This window comes from Vanessa tameamea, chromosome 3, assembly GCF_037043105.1.
Source record: "Vanessa tameamea isolate UH-Manoa-2023 chromosome 3, ilVanTame1 primary haplotype, whole genome shotgun sequence".
Taxonomy (NCBI): Eukaryota; Metazoa; Arthropoda; class Insecta; order Lepidoptera; family Nymphalidae; genus Vanessa; species Vanessa tameamea.
The window spans coordinates 8308119-8330323 of NC_087311.1; the positions used below are offsets into that span (position 1 = coordinate 8308119).

General features: G+C 34.1%; 3 protein-coding genes across 3 annotated transcripts; 1 reads left to right on the top strand and 2 right to left on the bottom strand.

The window, feature by feature from the left end:
- Nucleotides 1–1252: 1252 nt before the first annotated feature.
- Nucleotides 1253–5132, bottom strand: LOC113397475 (caprin homolog). The gene is made up of 4 exons (XM_026635859.2): nt 4854–5132; nt 3992–4174; nt 3586–3752; nt 1253–3452 (listed from the first exon to the last, which is right to left on the bottom strand). Exons 1-4 carry the CDS (start codon nt 4974–4976, stop codon nt 2090–2092), a joined length of 1836 nt encoding a protein of 611 aa, XP_026491644.2. The 5' UTR covers nt 4977–5132; the 3' UTR covers nt 1253–2089.
- An 840-nt stretch (nt 5133–5972) lies between these two features.
- LOC113397503 (single-stranded DNA-binding protein, mitochondrial) lies at nt 5973–6856 on the top strand. Its single transcript, XM_026635895.2, has 3 exons — nt 5973–6143; nt 6260–6344; nt 6432–6856. Exons 1-3 carry the CDS (start codon nt 6126–6128, stop codon nt 6767–6769), a joined length of 441 nt encoding a protein of 146 aa, XP_026491680.2. The 5' UTR covers nt 5973–6125; the 3' UTR covers nt 6770–6856.
- A 6813-nt stretch (nt 6857–13669) lies between these two features.
- On the bottom strand, nt 13670–17755 carry LOC113397483 (ets DNA-binding protein pokkuri). The gene is made up of 5 exons (XM_026635872.2): nt 17487–17755; nt 16257–16533; nt 15619–16170; nt 15288–15537; nt 13670–15175 (listed from the first exon to the last, which is right to left on the bottom strand). The coding sequence occupies exons 2-5, from the start codon at nt 16522–16524 to the stop codon at nt 14836–14838; spliced, it is 1410 nt and encodes a 469-aa protein (XP_026491657.1). The 5' UTR covers nt 16525–16533; nt 17487–17755; the 3' UTR covers nt 13670–14835.
- Between the last annotated feature and the right edge of the window lie 4450 nt (nt 17756–22205).

Below are 22205 nucleotides of genomic sequence, written 5' to 3' on the forward strand. Positions count from 1 at the left end.
GTGTATCTGCGCCGATTGACTTCTCCGCAGACCAGAAGGTCTGTTCAATATGACATCGTGAAAAACGAAAAATGATAATGCGTTATACACGACAAAAGATTGGACACATTCATCAATGTTCTTCCGACATTTTATGAACTGCGCATGAAGTGATGCGCATACACAAAGTCCCTTCATAAACTGAACGTTAGCGATAGATTGAAGCCGCTATCCAAACGATTATCAAATGAATATAAAATGCAACTGACGCCGATAAACAGCGCTAACGGAATAATCTGCAATGATATAAGCTTAATACAAAAATAATTTATTTTCTATCTTCTCCACTGGCACTTAATAATTATGATAAAAAGACGAAAATCGCTACTGTTAAGAGGTCTGTCAAAATTTTACTATGACTATGATTTATTGATATTTATAGAATACGAAGTGTGGCCACTTTCTCGCACTTGTCGTGTCGATTAAACAATTGGGTTGCGTTAATTTACAGACAGCTGACAGCTATTCAAATTGCTTTATTCACGTTTCATCTATCCACCCTTAACGTATTGGATAATCGGAATTCACTTTTGATTGTTTTTCCGATTTCTTACCCCAAGTACGTCGAAAACAATTAATTACACAAAACCAATAACCTCCTTTTTTGAAGTCGGTAAAAAATTATAGTTAAATACTCTACTGACTAAGAAATATTTAAAAAAAAGAGTACACCTGGTGTAAGGCCAGGGCGGGGCACATAGTATTTTTATAATTTTATGTCATTTTATCCTCTTATTTTAGGTAGGTGTTCTAATATCACAGTTTTTGAGGCTGGTTTAGGTAATACTGACACTATATACTTATTATTACAACTGTCCGGCTTAGCCCTTACTCTAACAACCTACTGACCTACTGTCAAATATTATACTACATCTAATCTAATTCAATGAGATTTAATCAGTCAATTTTACTAGTCTTTTACTAATATAATAACCATGTTCACTAATAATCGATGTTCATGTTTTTCTATAAATTATTGTACTAATGCGGGAAAAAAAATAGAAAGTTTTTAAGGGTGGACAAACGAAATAAGGAATTCTAATTCGATCGAATGATTTGTACTACAGCTAACTACTTATAAAACCATAATATAGCACTGCTGTTAGTGACTACGAAGTGCGAATTCGCAAATAAAGCCTTCAATGGTTGGACTACGCTTAGGATTAGTTATAGATGTAATTACAGAGAATTTATAATAAAATTAAACAAGTAGTAATCATAGAATACTTTTAATTTGCTTGCACACAGCCTCTATTGAGAACAATGTTAAATAATAGGAAGGAATCTGGAAAACAATCACATGACAGCGACATTTATTGAAATTTGTACGATTTCCATTTTAATTTGTCGCCGTTTATATATTATAGTAGTCATTTAAATAGATTAAAAACAATTTAAAAAAAATTGCATATTGGATGTAGCAAAATTACACAAAAAAATATAAAAGCTCATGACTGTTTGATAAAATAGACATCTGCTCAGTATTTTAAGAGCCAAGAGCAAAAATCAACATAGCTGTATGTTGTTTTTTGCATATTGATTTTAAAAATAAATAAATAATTATATATAGTTAAGTTAAACGAAAAAAACAATATTTTATCTTTAACATATATAATTACCAAATTTTAATGAACCATATTTAAAATATAAAGGTCAATGAGATTTGGAAAAGATCCCAATTAAATGGCTATTTGTCATTGTGTGCACATCTCCAGTACATAATTTATCACGAGGACGAGGTACTGAACAACGACGGCAGAGTAGCACGGGCTCTCCGTCGCGTCACTTTAGTCACTTGCGTGACACAATCTATACAAGAATCTAGAATTAACGTAACTTACAATAATCGCATATATCATACATCTAAATTCAAGTAACTTATTTTTTATTCAGTTTCAAGTTTTATTATTTTACTTTTTTTTTTTATTATTTTTTTTATTTATTTTTTTACCATAATTTCTTGTTTGTTGTTACCACAGCGCGTTGTTGCCGGTGAAATTTGCCTTCCACGAATGATTTAGTCCGTTATTTATTTGATATATTATTTCTGCTATTCCACATTTTCTGGTTTACGATTGTATTGGTGGGGTCGCGGGGCACGGGGGGCACCACGTGTTCCGCCGCGAGGGCCTCCTCTGCCGCGACTTTTAAACCCACCTTGATAGTTCTGAGAGTTATCATTGTATCTATCGCGTCCGCCATTTTCGTTTTGAAGGCCATCACCAGTATCGCCATTACCATAATAGCCATCATTTGAATTTCTGTTTTGATAACCCTCTTTTCCGTGCCTGTTTTGATAACCATCATTATACTGTCGGTTTTGGTATCCTTCTTTATTCAATCTGTTAGGGTAATCATTTCCATGTCTTCCATGATAGCCATCATTGTTCTGTCTGTTCTGGAAAGATCCACGCCCGCGAAAACCATTTGATGATCCCCTTCCACTTCCACGGTATCTTCTAAATCTGTTTTGTCCATCGCCTTGACCTTGAGTTTTGCGATCACCCTCTTCTCGCTCAGGGCTTCTACATTCTTTTGATTCTTCTTCAATTTTATCTTCACTGGGAATCATCATTTTTTGTTCTTCAACAAGAACTGGAGATTGTTGCTCAATATGAACAGCTTGTGGGACAGGTTGTGGATTATGCTGCATAGGCTGTGGTAGGGCATTTTGAGGAGGCACATGAGGGGGTTGTGTATGCCCCATTGGTGCAGGAAGTGGCACTCCTTGATAAGCAGTATGATCTGGGTGTGGAAGAAAATGTGGCTGAGGTGGCATAGGGATTGATCCTGGCTCAGGGACACGCCCACCTGGTATTTGGACATAGTGTTGATTAGTAAATGTCTGGGTTGGGATTGGTGCGGGAGGAGAAGGTTGATTCAAGATAGGTGGCTGTGGGGTTCCTACAGGGCTATCAATTTCAGATTCCTGGAGAAAGAAAAAGTTTTGAGATCCTATAACTTCAGAGATAGGTCTTTGTTGAGGATATTGCTGAGAAAAGTATGCATGTTCAACTTCTTGCAATGTAATTGGAGGCAGAGGCCGAAGAGGGTAACCAGGTGCAGGCACAACAGCAGGAGCTGGTGGAGCAGGAATGGCAACTGGTGGACCATAAACTGGAACAGTAGTTTCAGTCTCTTCTAACTCAGGGGAATGATCATTAATTTCTTCTGAAATTACATTTTGGCAATCTTCAGCCTCAGGAACTATGATTTCTCCAGATTTATCAAAGTAACCACAGTCGTGAACAGTATTTATGATTTCCTTGATATGGGTGTATGTTGTTCCTAAAATTTCTTTTGGTTTACCATCAATAATAGCATACAAATGCTCAGCGGCTTTAATTGTGTAAGCATGAAAGCCTGGTTGTCCTTCTTCATTCAATTCATGCTTAGGAGTTATTTCTGGATACCTAAAATATATAATATGAATAGGTTACTTTTTAATATATTAAAATAAACTTTATATCAGTTCTAAATAATTTTTTTTCCTTCTAAAACCCATGTCTTTTAAATATAATATCTAGTAATAGGAATGTTACTTACAGATCATCTAAAATTTTTAAATCTTCTTCTGTGAGCTTTGCAGCACCATTAGTACCATTTAAAAAGTCATCTCTTGCTTCACCATTACCCATTTGCATGAGACAGTCTAGAATCAGTAGGACTTCACGTATCTTATTAGTGTCTGCAGTATAACGTACCCATGCATCCTAGAAAGATACAATAAAGCGTCTATTATATATTAATATTTACTTGTCTTTATTACTATTTTAAATTATAAAATTCTATAAAAAAATATGTTAACATTACTAATACTTTTAATAGCTGTGTAGTTAGTATATTACTAAAGTAGTATCACTAATACTTTTCATAGTATAAATATTTTTTGAGTATCCTTATAGTATTTGTTTATTATTGCATATTCTTCAGTTAGTTTCTTTTATCTTACCTTTTTTGCCTGCTTCTTCGCTTCACGCTCAGCAGAAAGAGCAATCGAAGTCACCTGCTTTGAAAGATCACGAGCAAATTCCAATGTCTGAATGACTTCATCATACTTAGCAACGGCAACTTTTTGATCACCATTAAGCTCTTTACCAGCCTTTTGCAAGTCACGGTATGATGTCAGCTTGCTCTGTAAAGAAAAGAAGTATTTTGATATACTTTTTATATATTATATACCGCTGTAACATAATTTTACATGGCAGCACAATTAAACAGGAATATATAACTGATACAACTAAAATAAATCTAAAATCTATTTTGCAAAAATTTACACTAAACATGGCTTATAGTAGCCATATATAAGGTTTAATAAAATAATTATTTCATATTTCTATACTAAATTTATGTCTATCAAGTATAAAAAAAAAAGATTAATTTATAAGTAAAACATAACTTATTATTGATATTTACTACGACGAGAAAAATATTGTCATTTATAGGAGTAAGGTGTAACTGCATAAATAATAAAATTAGACGAATAGAATAGACATCAACTTATTACGAAATCTAATAATATATTTGTAAATCCAGAGAAACTCTTTTATTTATGCTAAAGTTTTATGAGCGTCATGGCAGAAGCAAAATTAACAGAGCACATGTGTAAAAATGGCGTCAACGGAATAATACCGCATCAGTATTTACATACAATTTAATTTCACTAGCATATGATTTACGACATATATTTATTTGAAATACATTTTCGGTGGTATTGTAAATTGCTATTAATTATTTGATACAAACAAGACTAACAGATAAAAATAACATACAAAGCGTTTGTTGATGCCGAGAGCATTGTACAATGTACTCACCTTTCTTTTTTCCAAGTTGCGAATTTTATGTTCAAGAATAGTCATAATCTGTCGTATTGGTGAATTATCCGCAGCTTCCGAAGAAGCTGGTTTTTCAGACTTTGCATTCGCAGCTGAAGGCATCCTTCACAGGCAACAACTTCTTCTGGATTGGGTATGGTGGTAGTTGAAATAAAGACGAAATCTATATATGTATATATATCTACTTATGTACCTATTTCAATTTTATTTAACAGCATCTGTCAACGAACGAACGAAACCGCTACATTATTCTGCATGTTGGTACTCCTGTATGTATTTAATTTGTTAAGCTTATGGCAACTCTATCATAAAATCCTAAATAAAATGATATTTTGTAATGTGTTGTTTCTTTTAAAAATATATATTACAATACGAATTTAAAGGAATCTTTACAACAAAAATATGTTTATTGTGTGTTTACTTTTGCAAATTATATAGTTAGATCTTACTATATCCTTTACAAAAGTAAGTAATGCTGCGGAATACCTTCTTGTCGGTTTAATAATTAGACGTGAGGTAAAGGTAAATAAATTAACAATTATAACACATACTCATTTTATTTTTTCGATATAATAATGTGTTTGTTAAGACAGCCTTCCATATTCAAAAATAATTTGTTGAACATTTATCTTATCGTATGCCTAGAATTCATTCAAGAAACTACAGTGATTGACTTTAATACTTCAAATTGCAACTTCTAAACGTAACATATATCAGATTAAGCATTTCTGTTAGCTGTCTTTATAGCAGTAGTAGTCATGGATTTTGACACTTTTAATGCCTTCAGGGAGAAATGTTATGATTTCTATTTTTATTTATTTTTTTATTGTATGGCTTATTCCTAGACAAATCTAGACTATCGATCATATTAGTTTATGTTAGGTCTTTTTTTTATTAGGACATTTTGTCATCAAACTATACCAAATTGGGGACTTACCGATTTCGTATAGCAATCTGGGGATATACTCTATTTCCATGTGGCAGTATTGCTTTGTGTTCATATCGTTACTGTGTACTGTGTTTTAGTATACTGATATACTCTATGGTAATTTCTGATTAGTCTGTACTCTGTAGAAGACAGCCTTTAATTTGCAATTTTGCAATTTACGCGGCTTTTTTTACATACCTGTATAATTTTGTTTATGACTTGTGACATAAAAACCACTGAGTATTTAAGCATTATATAAATAACAGTAGATATTATTATTTACTTGTTTTTAGATATAAAACAACAATTAAAAGAAATCTAAAATGCAGTGTCTTCTTAGAGTAAGTGGCATTCGTATAACCTATAATGACGCCGGCTAAAAAAATATTTATCGTATGTCGTTATTTGTTGTCTTCCAACCTGTTTTATTTAGTTCATATTAGACATTTTCTTAAAGGTGTCATCGTCTGCTCGTCGAATAGTTTTAACCCAACAATTACATACGACAACAGCACAATGTGAAGCTCAGAATACGGAAAAGAGTGAGTTTTTCAAATTGCTTATGAATGTATAATCTATGTAAATTTCATAATATATATTTGTTATATTCACTAAAATAAATTTTTTAGCTATCAATCAAGTCACATTATTGGGGAGAGTTGGAGCTGATCCTCAGAAACGTGGATCTGAAGAACATCCAGTCATAAATTTTCCACTCGCAACTCATTTCAGCTATAAATATGAGTCAGGTGATATATTACAACGAACAGACTGGCACAGAGTGAGTGTTTTCCGGCCTGGGCTTCGTGACACTGTTTACAAGTATTTAAAAAAAGGTCAGAGGGTTTATGTCACTGGTAAATTATCGTATGGCGAAATAAAATTAGACGATGGACAAGTAAGAACAGCATCAACAGTAATTGCAGATGATATAATATTTTTTCAGAGTCAACCTCAAAATAGTTGAAATCCTTATAAATAACATCCATATAAATCATAGCTGTTATTAGTATTTAAGCATGAGTAAATGTGATTAATTACACATATTTAGATTGTCATGATTTTTATTTAACCAAATTTAAAATTAAAAAGATTATATTACTATGAACATTTAATAGAACTTAAATGATTTAATCTGTCATAATTATGTAACATAATATTATATTGAAAAGTGTTAAAATATCTTATCTACAAATAGCAGCAAAACAAAGTTACAAACATAGAAAATGATTTTGGTTATATTTAGTGCTACATAGCCAGACATAAAAGTGTGGAATGGTACAGTATTTAACAATATATCATAAAACTGGTGTCCAGTGCTACTGTGTATGCATTGCTTATACATTGTCTTTATTGGTGCAACCAAATAAATCAGCGTTGCAGAACTATCGATAGTTGGCCTCGAAAACTGTTCAGGATATCGATAGTATTATTTTGATCAATACTATAGATACTATCGATAGCTCTGCATGAGCAATACTATTGATTACGGCAATACTATTGATAGTATCGCTAGTTCTCTGTAAGCAATATTATTGGTAGCAGTGATACTATTGATACTATTGATAGTATTGAGTGTTGGACTATCGATTGTTTAGGTTAAAAATAATACTATGGATAGTATTGCTCATGGGGAGCTATTGAACCTATTGGTACTATCGATAGTATATCTATAGTATGTCACGTGTCAATGTTACAATACTATTGATAGACTATCAATACTATCTCTAACACCTTAACTATCAATAGTCTATTGATAGTCTATCAATAGTGGACTATTGATATGCAAATAAATAATACAAAATTGAATATGATAAATTCTGATTTTAAAGTTTATTTATGTGTTTCATGCAGAAAAATCTGTATAAGAACAGCTTACACCAATTTAGTTTCATTTTAATATTACAATAATAAAATAATGGATAATTGTTTAGTATAGACAATTTTTTTAAATTTATAAACAATCTTGTAACTTAATACACATTTTTTACTTTAATTATTAATCATTAGTACATTTGTAAATGTATTTGTAAAATCTATAATTAATTATTTGTTTTTGAATTTGTTAATAGTTACATATATTTAAATGCTGCTGCCTTGGATTGCCTTCTATTCAAGTTAAGAGGGCTCGAATCACTACACATGTACAATACCGGCATATATACTGGTAAGGATTAATTAGAAGTGTACTGGTACCAGGTTGAAGCCAGGTCAAGAGGAGTCCTTCCAGGAATCACGGAGTTGGGGCGAATCAGGGCACCAACCACAACCTCTAATTCGCAGGTGGGAGGAAGACCTCGGGTCTCTCGGTCGGGAACTCCTCTAGCTTGGAGGTCCACATAGGTACCCAACCGTTGGAGCGTTACGGTTACATGTGTAAGCGGTCCCGTGTTGCCTCCAACGAGACAGTGTAGATGCCGCTGGTATTCCGTCTCACTCAGCGTCGGCGAGTCCCATGTAACAATGCGTAAATTCTTTTTTTTCCAACGAGATAAATAGTAAACATGACATCTGAAATTCACTGTTGTTGATCTCAACTAATATCAAAAACATCTCCATGCTATTCTATCTATGAATGTCATATTTGTCTGCATGATTGAGCGTCTGAATTCATATTTGCAAACATTTATTCTTGATTTTAAGTTTTTATATAACTACATTTTTAAGAATATTATTTATCTTATATTATTAAAACGTTTATTTGTAATGCACAAATACTTAAAATGTTCATATTTAAAACTTTATCACTTCATCGTTATTCGGGTTCGTATTAGTTGTGTACTTTTTTATATTTATAATGGCGTACCATAATTTTAATATATACTACCAAAATACTAGAGGACTGCGCACTAAAACACATCTTTTTAAAAGAAACTTATTATTAAATTCTTATGCTGGCTACTCGATGGTATGCATGATGCGGAGCTTTTCGATAGCCGTTATGTGGTGTGACGAAGGGATAGGTATGATGAGTCTACGCGGGAAAGATATGGGGGTGGTGTGCTGTTGGCTTTGCGCCGTGAGCTTAGTGCGGTGTCTCATACAGATTGGTGTTCATCCGCTGAGGATATATGGGTCTCAGTAACTTTCAGGGACAGACTTAATATCGTCTCAACCTTCACGTTTGTACTGTATATCTCTGCACAGAAAACCTCGGCTTCTCTTTTAACTCACAAGTAACTAACTTTACTGACAAGCTTTCTCAAATAGTAAACTCACACCCTGATGACTTGTTCTTGATCCTGGGAGATTTTAACTTCGGCAACGTGCATTGGAGATCAGGATCTAATGATCGTTTGGAGTACTCGGGATTGTTTGGTCCATCTCAATTTTATTACTTTGATACACTCTCGGAATGTAACCTTCAACAGTTAAACCTTCACCATAACCGGAACAATAAGATCCTTGACTTGGTACTGAGTAACAAGGACTTGGTTATCGATGCCTGTACTGAACCGCTAGTCCGGAGGATGCACATCACAAATCTCTAATCGTCACTTTAAAAAGTGCAGCGTTTTACCCACTTAAACCTAAACCTAGAGTGTAAATGTAAAAGTATTTCTTTGAATCAGGAGACTGAGAAAATAAGATCTTATTTAAATAACGTGGACTGGGAAACATGTTTGCTTGGTGGTACACTGGACGAAGCTGTTCAGAATTTCTACTCCTACGTTAACGTTGCTATTGACCTACACACACCAAAAAAAAAGTGCTATCTACTAATTTCCCACCGTGGTTCAGTATTTCTCTAAAGAAGCTTCTTAGGGAGAAATTTAAATTTATGAATAAATTTCGCATATACGGTAATTTAACTGATTATGAGTCGTTCTCAATACTTCGCCACAGAGCTAAATTACTGCAAGAGACGTGCTATACTGCATATAACAAAAATTGCGAAGAGTCAATAACAAAAAACCCTAATTTATTTTGGTCTCTTATCAAATCTAATAAAACAGGATCTAACTGCACCCCTTCATCCATGTTTTATCTTACGGAAAAAGCTAGTACGGGTGATGATATCTGTCGCTTATTTGCTAACTATTTTCAAACCACGTTTCTTCCTTCCACAAATTCGAATGCTTCCAATAGTATTTTATTATCCCAAAACGAATTTGCCAATACCGTAATTTCTGACATAGAAATAGTTCCAGACACAATAGCTAAAATGCTTGAATTATTGGATTTAAAAAAAGGAGTTGGCCCGGATGGACTTCCTCCAGTTTTCTTGATTAACTGTTCTAGGGTCATTACTATTCCACTTACAATATTATATTCGTGTTCCGTTACGGAGGGTACAATTCCTGCAGCTTGGAAATCGGCTCATATTTCGCCTATCTTCAAACGTGGGAGTAAAAACGATATTAGAAACTACAGGCCCATATCGAAACTATGCATCTTTGCAAAGATTCTGGAAAAAATTGTTTATACTCAAGTCTGCAGTCGTATTGCACATGCATTTATTCAAGAACAGCATGGATTCCTCAAAAAGCGTTTTACGACATCCAATTTATTAACTTTCGTTGATTTCACTACAAAAAGCATGGACTGGTGAGCAAGTCGACGCTATATTCACCGATTTTAGCAAATTTTTTGACCGTATTGACCACCTATTATTACAAAAGCTCTTATATGCCGGCACTTGGTACCATCTGGAGTTCCTCAGGGATCCCTTCTCGGCCCTTTGCTGTTTAACATTTTTATCAATGACTTTTATACTTGTTTCCAAAACTCTAAAATTTCTTCTTTACGCTGACGACATGATTTTTTTTAAAAATATTAGTAATATCAACGACTGTCGTTCTCTACGGGAGGACCTTGATAGATTCCAGCAATATTGTCACTTAAACAAACTCGAAATTAATGTGGAAAAATGTTATGCAATTACTTTCTCTCGCAAAACGATAAATATAGAATACACTATTTATTAAAAGGACAACATCTTAAGTCTGTCGAAGAGATACGTGACCTAGGTGTTATACATGACAAAAAATTGACATACGCAAAACACGTTGATGAAATAGCCAAAAAAGCCAACAAGGCAATGGGTTTTATTCTTCGGCAAAGCTCGCTGTTTAGAGAAGTGAGAGTTCTTAAGATCCTATACTGTTCATACGTGCGCAGTACCCTCGAGTATTGTTCTCAAATATGGAACCCGCAATATCATGTGCATGAAAACAGGTTAGAGTCTATTCAACGCAAGTTTTTGAAGCACATCAATATAAAATGTAATATTAACGACCCTTCGTATCAATTAAGTTGTAAGAGACATCATATCCTACCTTTATATGTAAGACGTAAAATCGCAGATGTGGGTCTCTTATTGAAGATTGCGCAGGGTCAACTAGACTCCTCTTACTTGCTACATACAATAAATTTGAAAGTACCAACAAGATCATGTGTAAGACATCCTTATAGCTATCTTTACCCGCCTCATTCTTTGACTAAATATAGACAAAACTCATTCAGTATTCGTTCAACCAATTTTATAAATACATTGAATGAAATCCCCGATTTTGACTTGTTCAAAATGACTGTACCAGCACTTAAGCGCCATGACCATGAACTGGTTTGATGAGCAGCTCTAATTTTCGTTTTTCTTTTTTCCTCATAATGTATCTTTTTTTATCTTGATTATTTTGTATCTATCGACCTAGTAAATAAACCAGCGTGGCATATATTTTTTATAATTTAACATCATGTTTATATGCGAGAGCATCTAAATGGTGATTTGTTATATATATTTGTCATTTAATATTTTTTAATGTCACTGTTTGCTTTCCTAATAAAATAAAATAAAATCTTGGTTGTTTAGCAGCTAGTTCTTCCTTCATGGTTTGCAGTTGCTGACAATAGATATCTGCCGTAATCGTATGACCAGATTTTAGAAAGCTGTAGTGAACGACACCGGTGCTAGTACACTAAACACTCACAAGTAACTTTTTCTAAGTTAATTTTCGTTTAGGTCAGGATTTGGCTGGGTCTCCAGAGTTCAGCCATTGCGACGAGCGCTTCCAATTATCGTACAATATCCACTTTTCCAAATCCTTTCATTATTGTGTCGGTTGAGCAAAGTAATAGAGCATTTGACGCGTGTTTGCAAGTTCGATTCACTCAATTCATGAGGTACTTATCGTTCAAGTTTTTTTTTTATCACTTACCCCGAAACCTACAGCTATCTCTGAAGTGCTTTGTGATGGGTTCGCTACCACAATAGCCTTTATATTCTTCATTTTCCACTTTGGTCTCCGGCCGTCCACAGGGTTGGTTCTGAAGGTCGAAATTTCCAGAACGAAAACGTTGAAAGCAAAGTCGTACCGTGTTTTCACCAGCGCCGTACACATCATTAATCCTTCGACCTGTTTCTGCAGCACTGGTGCCACGGTAGAACTCGTAAATATATCGATATTTCATGTTTTCCATTGTGCGGTAATAAACGATGCCAAAGAAAAGGAAAAAACAAATGAATAACTGTTTTCAAAACTCAAATAAACCAGCTAAATAAATTTATAAATTTGAATTTGGAATTCTTAACCAAAGGGGAGATATTTCAGATCAATGACGTAGTACGACAAAACGCTAATTTCAAATGTAAGGACCTAATATTATTATCATGCCCGAAGATGAAGGAAAAATTTGTGAGGAAACTTGAAATAAACTGCATATCTTCATATTACCATGAGAGTACTGCAGAGGAGTGGGATTATTGTGCCGTTAATCGTAACTAGTAAAGAGATTAGTAAAGGTGAAAAAAAAGCAATATCGCATGATGTTGCAGTGCTGCGTGTTCCTTGGCGGGCGAGCGAAGAAAGTGCGTTAGGATATTTAAAAACGTAATCATTATTATATTTATTTCAGAAACAAGGGTGTTAAATTATAGTTAAAATATGAATACACTTTAAGAATACCTTAAAGATAATACCATGTATTTATTTTATGAATTAAAATCTATTACTTAGTAGGTGCTGTTGTTATAGAGCCGAGATGATGATGTGCAATTGTGCATAATTTGTCTTGATAATTCATCGTGCCTATTGCTTTTTTATTTATTAAGCTTCAAACTCTCAATGGGGACCATGTACCTGCACCTACACCTTAGCCAAGCAGTGGTACAGACTATACTTCTAGAAGCGTATTTATGAAAGCGAGACACGTCTCACAAAAGATTTGAGAGACGTGTGACGTTGCCTCATCGTTATTGGTTATAAAATACAACGCATCTAATTCGATCACGCACATTTTCTTTGTTTCTTCTAAAAAATTCAAAGATTCGAATTGCGATAGAACGTAAACCCAGTTTTCTTATATATTCCAATAATTCCTTATTTAGCAGATGTAGGTGTTAAATTAAAATACCACATAGTTCCGATTTCCTTTTTATTCCATAAGGATGTATGTGTGCATATGTAATATATTGGTCGCTTTTTTATAATCTTATAATAAAAAATAATGAATTTTGCACGCTTTTCCTTTAATTGTAATGTTAATTATTTACTAGTTTCCGCCCGCGCCAGTACGTGCCAGGGAGCTTATGTCCTTTTCTAACAACACGTTTACAAAATGTGATGGTCGGTGGAGTAACTCGAGAAAGTTAAACAAACTCACTTTATAGAGATAGGATAGGTTTCTTGTAGCTTACAGCAATAATGACAGGGTTCAAGTGTTTTAGTTTGATCACTAATACACGATAATTATTTTTATGTTGGTCTATGTCCAGTAGTTGGGCATTCACGTGATGTTACTGTTATTATAAATATAATCTATTATTATTTGAATATTAAGTATTGTTAGATGAACATTTTAGTACGTCAACAGGACCATGTGCATTTGAATATTGAAAGGTAGAATGTAAAAAAAAAAAGAAAACAAATTACAATAACATTACTTCCATTTATTTTAAGTTATAATCTGACACAATATTTTAGATTATATTTATTTGTATTGTGTACAAGTTGGAAATTGCGGCTAACGCCAAATAGAAATTATTGTAAAAATACAAACTCGATCATAACTATTCTTACTGATACCTAGGTACTTTGATAAAGCTCCACATTTTGTTTGACAAACCATACATACACTCTTTTGGTTCACTTAAAATCTAACTTATTTAAACTAATATTTACAAACACGATATTTTTTACGCTCTATTACATTATTTACCTATATTGTTATAAGAGATCACAGAAAATTGTAGCTGGAAATCATTGAGTAAAAGCCCTAGCATATTCTATAAGACTACCACTTCATACTTTTTATCACAGTGGAATTTTAGATTGATTTTTCAAGGCATTGTTTAGGTAGGTTAGTTAAATTATTGTCTTTTCAACATTTATATTATTAACATAATTTATAGAACAAGTGTACATGAAAAAATCTATGTAAATAAAAGTTACCAATTTTAATACAGGTATAAAGGTGTGGTAGCTTTAATAATATGTTTCACATGCTACAATTGATTTTTGCCAAAAAAGTAAAACAATGGAAGACAATAATATTTCGTGTGATATTCTATGTTGACTCTTAAATTTTCAGCAATCTAGCAAAAAAAAAAAAACAAAAATAAACATACATGTAACTAATTAAATTTACAAAAATGCAAATTCACTGCGAGCCGCAGGTTAGGCGCAGAGCTGCTGCAGATTTTGGCAACTTTTTTTTATAACTGCAAGATTCAGTCAGCTGTTACAAATTGTCCATTGCACAAAACATTAATATAGTCTCTATGACTTCAACACAAATAAACTCTTGTCCCTTTTTTCTAACTAGTTATGTAATTGACACTATTAGATAAAAATCACTTGGCACAAAGGCATCGTTTTAGGTCCATACCCTGTCTAAACTCCAGCAATCATATCAATTGATCAAAGCACTTTCAGTGTTTAAATATATTTTTATTTTGATAATTCCACTTATATTCTTTAAAGGAAGACCGATATATCTGAGAATTACATGACTTGATATATAACTGCTGGAGTAATTTTCACAATTAAAATATAAATCACACTATTAGTGTTCTGCGTCACATGTCCTTGAAAATCATTGTTCACATTTTTCACTTTTTAAATTAAGAGCATAATGTTCAGTGTTATACTCTGATTCTCGCTTCAACATCATATTATCGCCGATGAGTGCACTGATACGATGTTTATCGTGAGGTGCGGGGGCGGGGTCGGAACGCGCTCGCTTCCGCCAGGGCTCGGATGCCGTCATACTTAAGTCAGTCGGCATATCTTCATCAACATTGTCCTCTTCACAGCGTTCCTCTTTCATTTCTGTTTTTACGGGAGGTTGTTGTGGAACCCGAGTTGGACTCATTTGTTGTCTTAGAAGAGAAATATTTTTAATATTTTTCAATTCAGTTGGGTTCCTTAGAAATCTGTGGAAATTAAGAAGTAATTTTAATACTATAAATATTAAAACCAACAAATGTTTTTTTTTATTTTATTAGAATTTATTGTACAATTTAATTGTATCAATAAGAAACTTACTGGTAACAATGTCGTTCGCCTTGTACTTTTCGTAAAATATTCACACGATAATAATATCGCAGTGCACGAGACATTTTGTCATAATTCATTGACAAATGATTTTTCTGAATACCCCAAAGCTTAGCCAATCCAGCAGGATCAACAATTTTAAAAACGCCTGTTTCTCTGTTTTTCCACGCAATATAATTTGTGTATCTTTGTGTTGGGTCATTTAAAAGTTGTTGTAAGAAATCCCACAGTAATCTTCCATCTGAAAGGTGAATAAAAATTAATTACAAAATTCTATAAATATGGTTTAAAAAATTTTAAAGTTTAAGTTTTAATTACTTACTTGTATTAGATTCAGGCATATCATTTGGAAAGAATTCCCTATGCTGAGTTCTGTAGTGTGAATGTTGTGGCACCACATGGGTTTGTGGTGCAGGGCTTGTTAGAGCAGTTTCTTTTGGTGACCGTGGTGCAGAAAACTGGGCTTCTTCGTCGGAATCGGAGTGATTACTTCCAGAACTCACAGCTTGAGCTGTTACAGATACTGGTTGAGCATATGCAGGGGCGTAGTTCATAGCCTCTCCTCTTTGGGGGCTACCAGAACTGTCAACTGAGGGTGCTGGACTTAATGTCACAGAGTTTGGCTGTGCTGCTGCAGCAGCGGCGCTATGAAAATGGTGGAATCCGTCAACTGCCCAAGTAGGGGTTGGAGGGTGTGAATGTGGTGATGGTGGGTATGGCGCAGCGCGCGCAGTTGGTGTCACTGGCGAGGATGGTACTCTACCGAGCAGAGCTGCGTCGCGTACCAACATTTGAAGTACATTGTGTAATACATCTCCAGCACCTGGACAACGTTCTCCCAGGTCTGTTTTAGTTAGAAGACAAAGAGCTTTGCCTGTAAAAGAAAAATTTATATTGATTAATAATTGAAACTTAGTCAAAAGCTTTTTTTATAACATTTATGTAATTTCTTTTATTTACCATTCATCTGGAAAAGATCCATATCGAAATTAGGCAGATCGAACTCCCTTTCGCACCATTTTAAAAAAACGGCTACATCTTCACGGGTCCATAATCTTGGTTCTGGAGGAAGACCGGCTGGTAGTTGAGCCTTTGTATCACCGAGCGGTGAAGGTGGAGGTGGCGCCCAAGGTAATGGGTAACGCCAAAGAAGTTCCGTCGGGCTAAATGGTAGCGGTAACCGCTCCATGCTGGGCCCTGACGGCAGTTGAAGGCTAACTACTTTCATCACGATGTTCTGTAACGACAAAAATCCATAATCAATACTGATATTCAAAATGTCGATTTGCTTACGAGATGTTTTTTCGATATTGTGTAATTATAAGTAAATGACTACTCAACGACAGGGGGCGCTGCTTAGTATTATATATTTAACCAAAACTCATTTTTATACTTCTGCTTCTTAAAAATTAAGTAAACGGTATATTTATACATAGCTCATACCGATATAATATTCTCGGTATATATTAATAGTTTCGTAAAATATAAGTTATAACTAGAAAAAGTTAAATTAACTTAAAATCTCTTTCAATGAAATCCTTCATTACAGTGGAAAAATAAATAGATGATAATTATTACATTTTTATAATTTTGAAAATATATCTGATACGAAAACATCTTACTCCTACTACTGAATCTCTGAAATTAATCTATGAATAAGAACAAGTATCACTGTATTTATAAAATTGTGAATGTGCGTGCTTGTACGACTGTACAAATTGTAAACATTAAGGAAGTGCAAATGGCCATTGTTAACAAGTCTCAATTAGTTTATAACATAAAAGAAAATTATATTTACTATGTATAATTATAATATTTGGTTTGTGTCAACCCTATTACTGAATCATTAGGGTTGACACCTGTTTGTGGTATTTTTTCTAAACTAAAAGGGGATACTATTGTTACATAATGATAAGGAACTATCACCCAACCATTGATGATTGCATTATTGTATAAGAAACTTCTTACTCAATGAGAAATAAGATATGTTTATAGTAGCATAGTTTTGTAGGTATAATGTTCAATTTTGTGGTGTAAACTTCTTAATAAGTTTTTTTTAAGAATAACTTTTTTAAAGACCTGTTGAATTCTGTATCTATAGTAGTCACAGTTGGTTTTATCGGGCGGGGTCGGAAATGCGTGAGTTCGAGATAGCGCGGCTTGCCGCTCGCGATAAGCACCGCTACTCACCGGCTGAGCTGATCCGGAACTGGCGGTGTCGTCAAAAATCCTTTTAGGCGAAGACGTAAACTTGTAAAATCAGCACATTCGCATTGTCACAGCACTAGAAGCACAGTATCCAGTGTTCACAGAGCATCAGGCACACGCGTAGCAGCGGCGGTCCCTCCAAACGTGTCGTGTTACGGCACGCCGTAAACCAGCAGCGTATCTGAGGGATCAAGCTCGCAGACAAGCGTCGCGGGCAACTCTTCGACGCGGACTGACGATGCGGTGGCGGCGCGGGCGGACGGACGCGCGTCCGCCGCTCCCCTCCGTCCCCACACCGCCTCGACTCATATAATATAGTGGAGAATGAGATAAAACTTCGGAAACTTGTTTGAGCATAGAGTCCCATTTTTAACTGCGTATAAAATGCAACTAAGTTTATGCGAACCTAGTTCATAAGGTTGATCTTATATGATAAATAGTTGCAGATAACTCCTTTAAACAGTATGTTTTAATTGTAATTTACGGGGAAACTGTATACCTAGGGCATGCGGAAGTGCTAGTTGTGTGGTAAGATTACGTCAGCGTGCTAGTTTTTAATAATATTGTAATATTTCCTTGTTTGTGCAGTACCTTAGAAACGACACAAATTGTTGACCGAAAATTGGATATTACTTACTTTCCGTGAGTATAGACGTAATACATGGTGATGAACACAAAATAATATATTTAAACACTATTAAATTACGATATGTTTATGACTTATGTTATTATGCCGGGACGACACCAAGAAATTAAGACAAGTAAGTTATATTTAGACAAAGTTAAGAATTGTTCTTTGTTAAAAATTTAGATTTTTAAAAACAAAGATGATTTGATGTTTATGTAGAATATATCTTGCATAGTATATAATACTTTATTAATATGTATGCCCTGCCTGCCTTCTTACTACCGGTTCGTACAAAAATATTCGGCAGTCAAGGCGGAAGTGGCCTCGGTATCTTTACCTGTTGCTCCCTTCGCCCACCGAGCGCCCAGTTTTTCATCTCTTTCGTACGTACACTATTCCTATAGGTAAAAGTGGATAGGCTTTCTCGTGTCGAGTAAGTTCATGTGGAGTAATATGGAGAATAAAACATAAGGATGTTTGGCCGTTAGTGTGCTCTCATCGTGACCGTGACCGTAGATCTCGCGGGTACTTTCTTTGTCGAACTTTGTTGCGATAACGAATTGACACTTACGTAAACATTAACTTCCGAAGTTTAGTTACATCATTTTCAATAAATGCAAGATTTCAGTGTAAATATTAGGTTTTTATTAGTGTTATGATTTAATAGTGCCTAAACACTAAAAATATCACGGATTATGTTTATTTATTTTCATTAGGACAACCAACGGTAGATACAATATTACATCAAAATAAAAAAAAATACATTTAGAAAATTATCTAGGCATAAGTTAAAAAAATATATATATAAAACATATACATATAATGTTTTGAGCGACTGTACTATAAACACATTTTTAATATTGTCAATAATATAGTATTAATTTGTTAGGAGTAGTATAAGGTGCCTCGTTTGGAATGCGACGAGCGGTTGGGGCCAGATCTCAACACATGCGGAAGTGCCCGAAATAAGTTCATTGCGTGAGCATTTAGGTTTGGCTAACAGCTATAGTACATTTATTTATAATGTTTCCATTTTTTAAATATTAGTAATTCATAATTTTATTATAAGTAGCAAACAAAACAATTCGGACATTGCGAATAACGTAATAAAATTCGTGAACCTAAAAATTAATCTAAGTTATATATATAGCAAAAAAATAGTAATTAATTTTATTTATAAAAGTAATAAGTAAAAAATGTAAATAGAATAACGCGGAAATAAGTACAAGCGAGTAAAGGAAATTAACGGGAGGCTGGGTTACCGGAACCAGGAGGGTCGCAGAACTAATCTCTGTTTAACTTCCGGTAATGTCCACGTCACGGAAAAGGAACCGACATTGCGGAAGTTGGACCCTCTTCGGATAGCTGCTTTTACTGTCGTTTGTATATATTTAATTTCTGCAATTTGTTACTAATCTACAGGTATCTATTTAGTCTGTTAGAATTTAAGTCAATAAATAGATCATTGGTATTAACGGACTAGTAGGTAGTAAGAAAATAAATCGATTACTATTTCACTTTGTAAGGGGTAAACCTGTTTTTTTTTGTGACATGAGAATTTTAATTGAAATAACATAGATTTGTGAGTATAAAATAAAGATTCCCGGAAGTGACTGTCTATCTGTTCTTGTCCAAGAGCAATTATCATTATAATTAATGTTTGTCGAATTTTAATGGATTCTTGTCATATTACATATATAATTCTCTAAAATGTAAATAGAATTTATTATAGGATATTTTTAAAGTAAGATTTAATAAGTTTTATGTTGCATTAATTGCGTCTTGCAATAGTTAAGATTATGCAGTAAAAATATTCTGAATAATAAAAATGGGACCTAAATAAAGCATTAAAAAAACTCGAGACGTTTACTGCCTAGACGTCACTCATGACTGAAAAGGCGCGCTTATTGATAACGAACTACTACCAATCACAATAACATTGATTTGGATGGTGTAAGATTATGGTTACCATCAAAATTAAGTCATATCTAAGGCCATTGTTTCGAACCCGTACGGAGTCAATACGGCTCGTAACCTTCTATATTATTTTCTGGTAAGATACTGCCACTAAACATTATCAAATTATGCATTCCTTAACCGCAAAGTCAACTTAAAGTATGTTAGGAATATTGATATAGAAATCCGGCTATAAATATTTATAGATGACTCAATTAATGAAAATGTATCCACCCGTATAATGAAAAACTAGGAAATCTACATAAACTTAGCGGAAGTCTAGACCGGATGCCCGACATTTGAAATTGCAGTCGTATGGTAATGCCAGTATTTCCTGTGTGCTGACCCGAATCACGAGGGTTTCTACAGAGCATAATATTAGATATTTGTGACTTTACATTCCTTGTTTTGTTAATTTGTTTATTTTCATTTAATGAATAAGAATAGATAAAGTTAAATAATTTTAATTTTCAAGTTTAATGTTATCGAAAAAAATGATTATTTTTTTAAATGTGTGCAATATAAATTGTTTCTTGACTATGGACACAAAAACTACAAACAGAAAAAGGTTAAATTATTTTTTTAAAGATTGGCAACACAAGCCTGTTCTTTTAAGACGCACTTCCGAATGATTGCTAGTAGACCGCGACCCCGATTTAGCTGTTGTTCTGCCGTTACATAATTTAGCGCCACTCAAAACTAGGCAATGATGTCACACCGAAAAGTTGCGCCACTTTCTGCCTGCGAACTAGCAGCTTGGTAAGCAATACTACGTTGCTGTAGTTGCGAAATGTTGATTAAGAACTAAGTAATTTATTGTGAATTGAATAGTGATTAGCTAGTTTTTACTAGGTGATCTTTATTCAGTGGTACTGTTTATTACACCTTTGACAAATTGTATAGTCACTACTTTCGTCGTAACTAGCTGGCGTTGTCTGACCTCTAAAGCTTTGTTTTGCACCTTATATACTACACTGTAGGTATTCAAAGAAGATCAAGCAAGAATATAGGTAATACAATCTGTGATTAAACAAAAGTCTAAGTTCTGAGCTAGTTCCATTATTTTCACCTTATTTCTAAAGCAAAACGAGAATGAACAATTATTCCTCGATTCTGACGAGTAACCCCCAGCCGAGTTTCTGTGCGTTCGAGTGTCACATGACAAAGCGACCCCTTCGGTGATTTGGGATCAACATGATAAAAAAAATCGTGTCGGGAATGCACCCACACTGGGAGAGGGCACATGCTTATTCATCGTATTAGGTAACTCAAAATTTTAAACTATCAGGATGTTGGTTGGATTTTACATACGAAGGTATATATATTATATTAAATCAAAAACGCTGGCGAATAGCTATCTAAATTAACATAATAATAAGTAAATATCAATCATCTATATTATTCTCCTTTCTTTGTCATGTAACTGACAATGAAATGACCTCAATAAAAGAACTAAATATTTAACCTGTAAATAAAATAGTTCTGATTTTCAATTTATTTCATATATTAAGAAAGTAAATTGTTTTAAATAAATCATTGGTGACTTTGTGACATTATATGCGCCTCGTAAAAAGTGTATCGTCAAGGGGCTCGCTTGGTATGTCCCAATCGGGCCATGTGCGCGCGCTCCCACGCGTAGCTGACACATGAGTGTGCGCCAGCGCCACAGCGTAATGTACGCTTCTATATCTATGTGTGAGTAACGGAGCTGCTACTTCCTGGTACAATGCGCGAGATGCTTTATTTAAATTCTATCTTTGTGTGCGTACAGTTTATTATTTATATTCATCTACCTCTACACGAATATTATTACATTAACGCCGTGTGTGCGTCAAGTCTTTTTAATCTCCATTGTACTTCCTTATTATGCGTCTGTGTGAGTAAGCCACTTGTTTGAATGTTGGGGCGACTTATCTCGGCGAGGGACATAGTGCAGCGTCCGATTACATTATTAGTCGGATAGGACTGTTTTGTTTTTGTTTATAATATCGATATTTCATGTATTGTAATAATGTGGAAATAAGTCATTGATTACAAAACTTTATTTGTATTATTTTCCTAATTGTTTGCTTAGTAGGAGAAGAGTAACACGGTTATCCTCAGTAATTTAAACATAC

What these genes read in the sequence shown, in the direction of transcription:
- LOC113397483 (XM_026635872.2), bottom strand. Translation starts at nt 16,524, where the DNA reads ATGAAAGTAGTTAGCCTTCAACTGCCGTCAGGGCCCAGCATGGAGCGG. An exon ending in TATGCCTGAATCTAATACAA is followed by an intron (nt 15,538 to 15,618) that starts GTAAGTAATTAA and finishes TTCACCTTTCAG; the next exon opens with ATGGAAGATTACTGTGGGAT. An exon ending in GGCGAACGACATTGTTACCA is followed by an intron (nt 15,176 to 15,287) that starts GTAAGTTTCTTA and finishes TAATTTCCACAG; the next exon opens with ATTTCTAAGGAACCCAACTG.
- LOC113397503 (XM_026635895.2), top strand. An exon ending in AGCTCAGAATACGGAAAAGA is followed by an intron (nt 6,345 to 6,431) that starts GTGAGTTTTTCA and finishes TAAATTTTTTAG; the next exon opens with CTATCAATCAAGTCACATTA.
- LOC113397475 (XM_026635859.2), bottom strand. Translation starts at nt 4,976, where the DNA reads ATGCCTTCAGCTGCGAATGCAAAGTCTGAAAAACCAGCTTCTTCGGAA. An exon ending in GCAACTTGGAAAAAAGAAAG is followed by an intron (nt 4,175 to 4,853) that starts GTGAGTACATTG and finishes TTTTCTTTACAG; the next exon opens with AGCAAGCTGACATCATACCG. An exon ending in CGAAGAAGCAGGCAAAAAAG is followed by an intron (nt 3,753 to 3,991) that starts GTAAGATAAAAG and finishes GTATCTTTCTAG; the next exon opens with GATGCATGGGTACGTTATAC.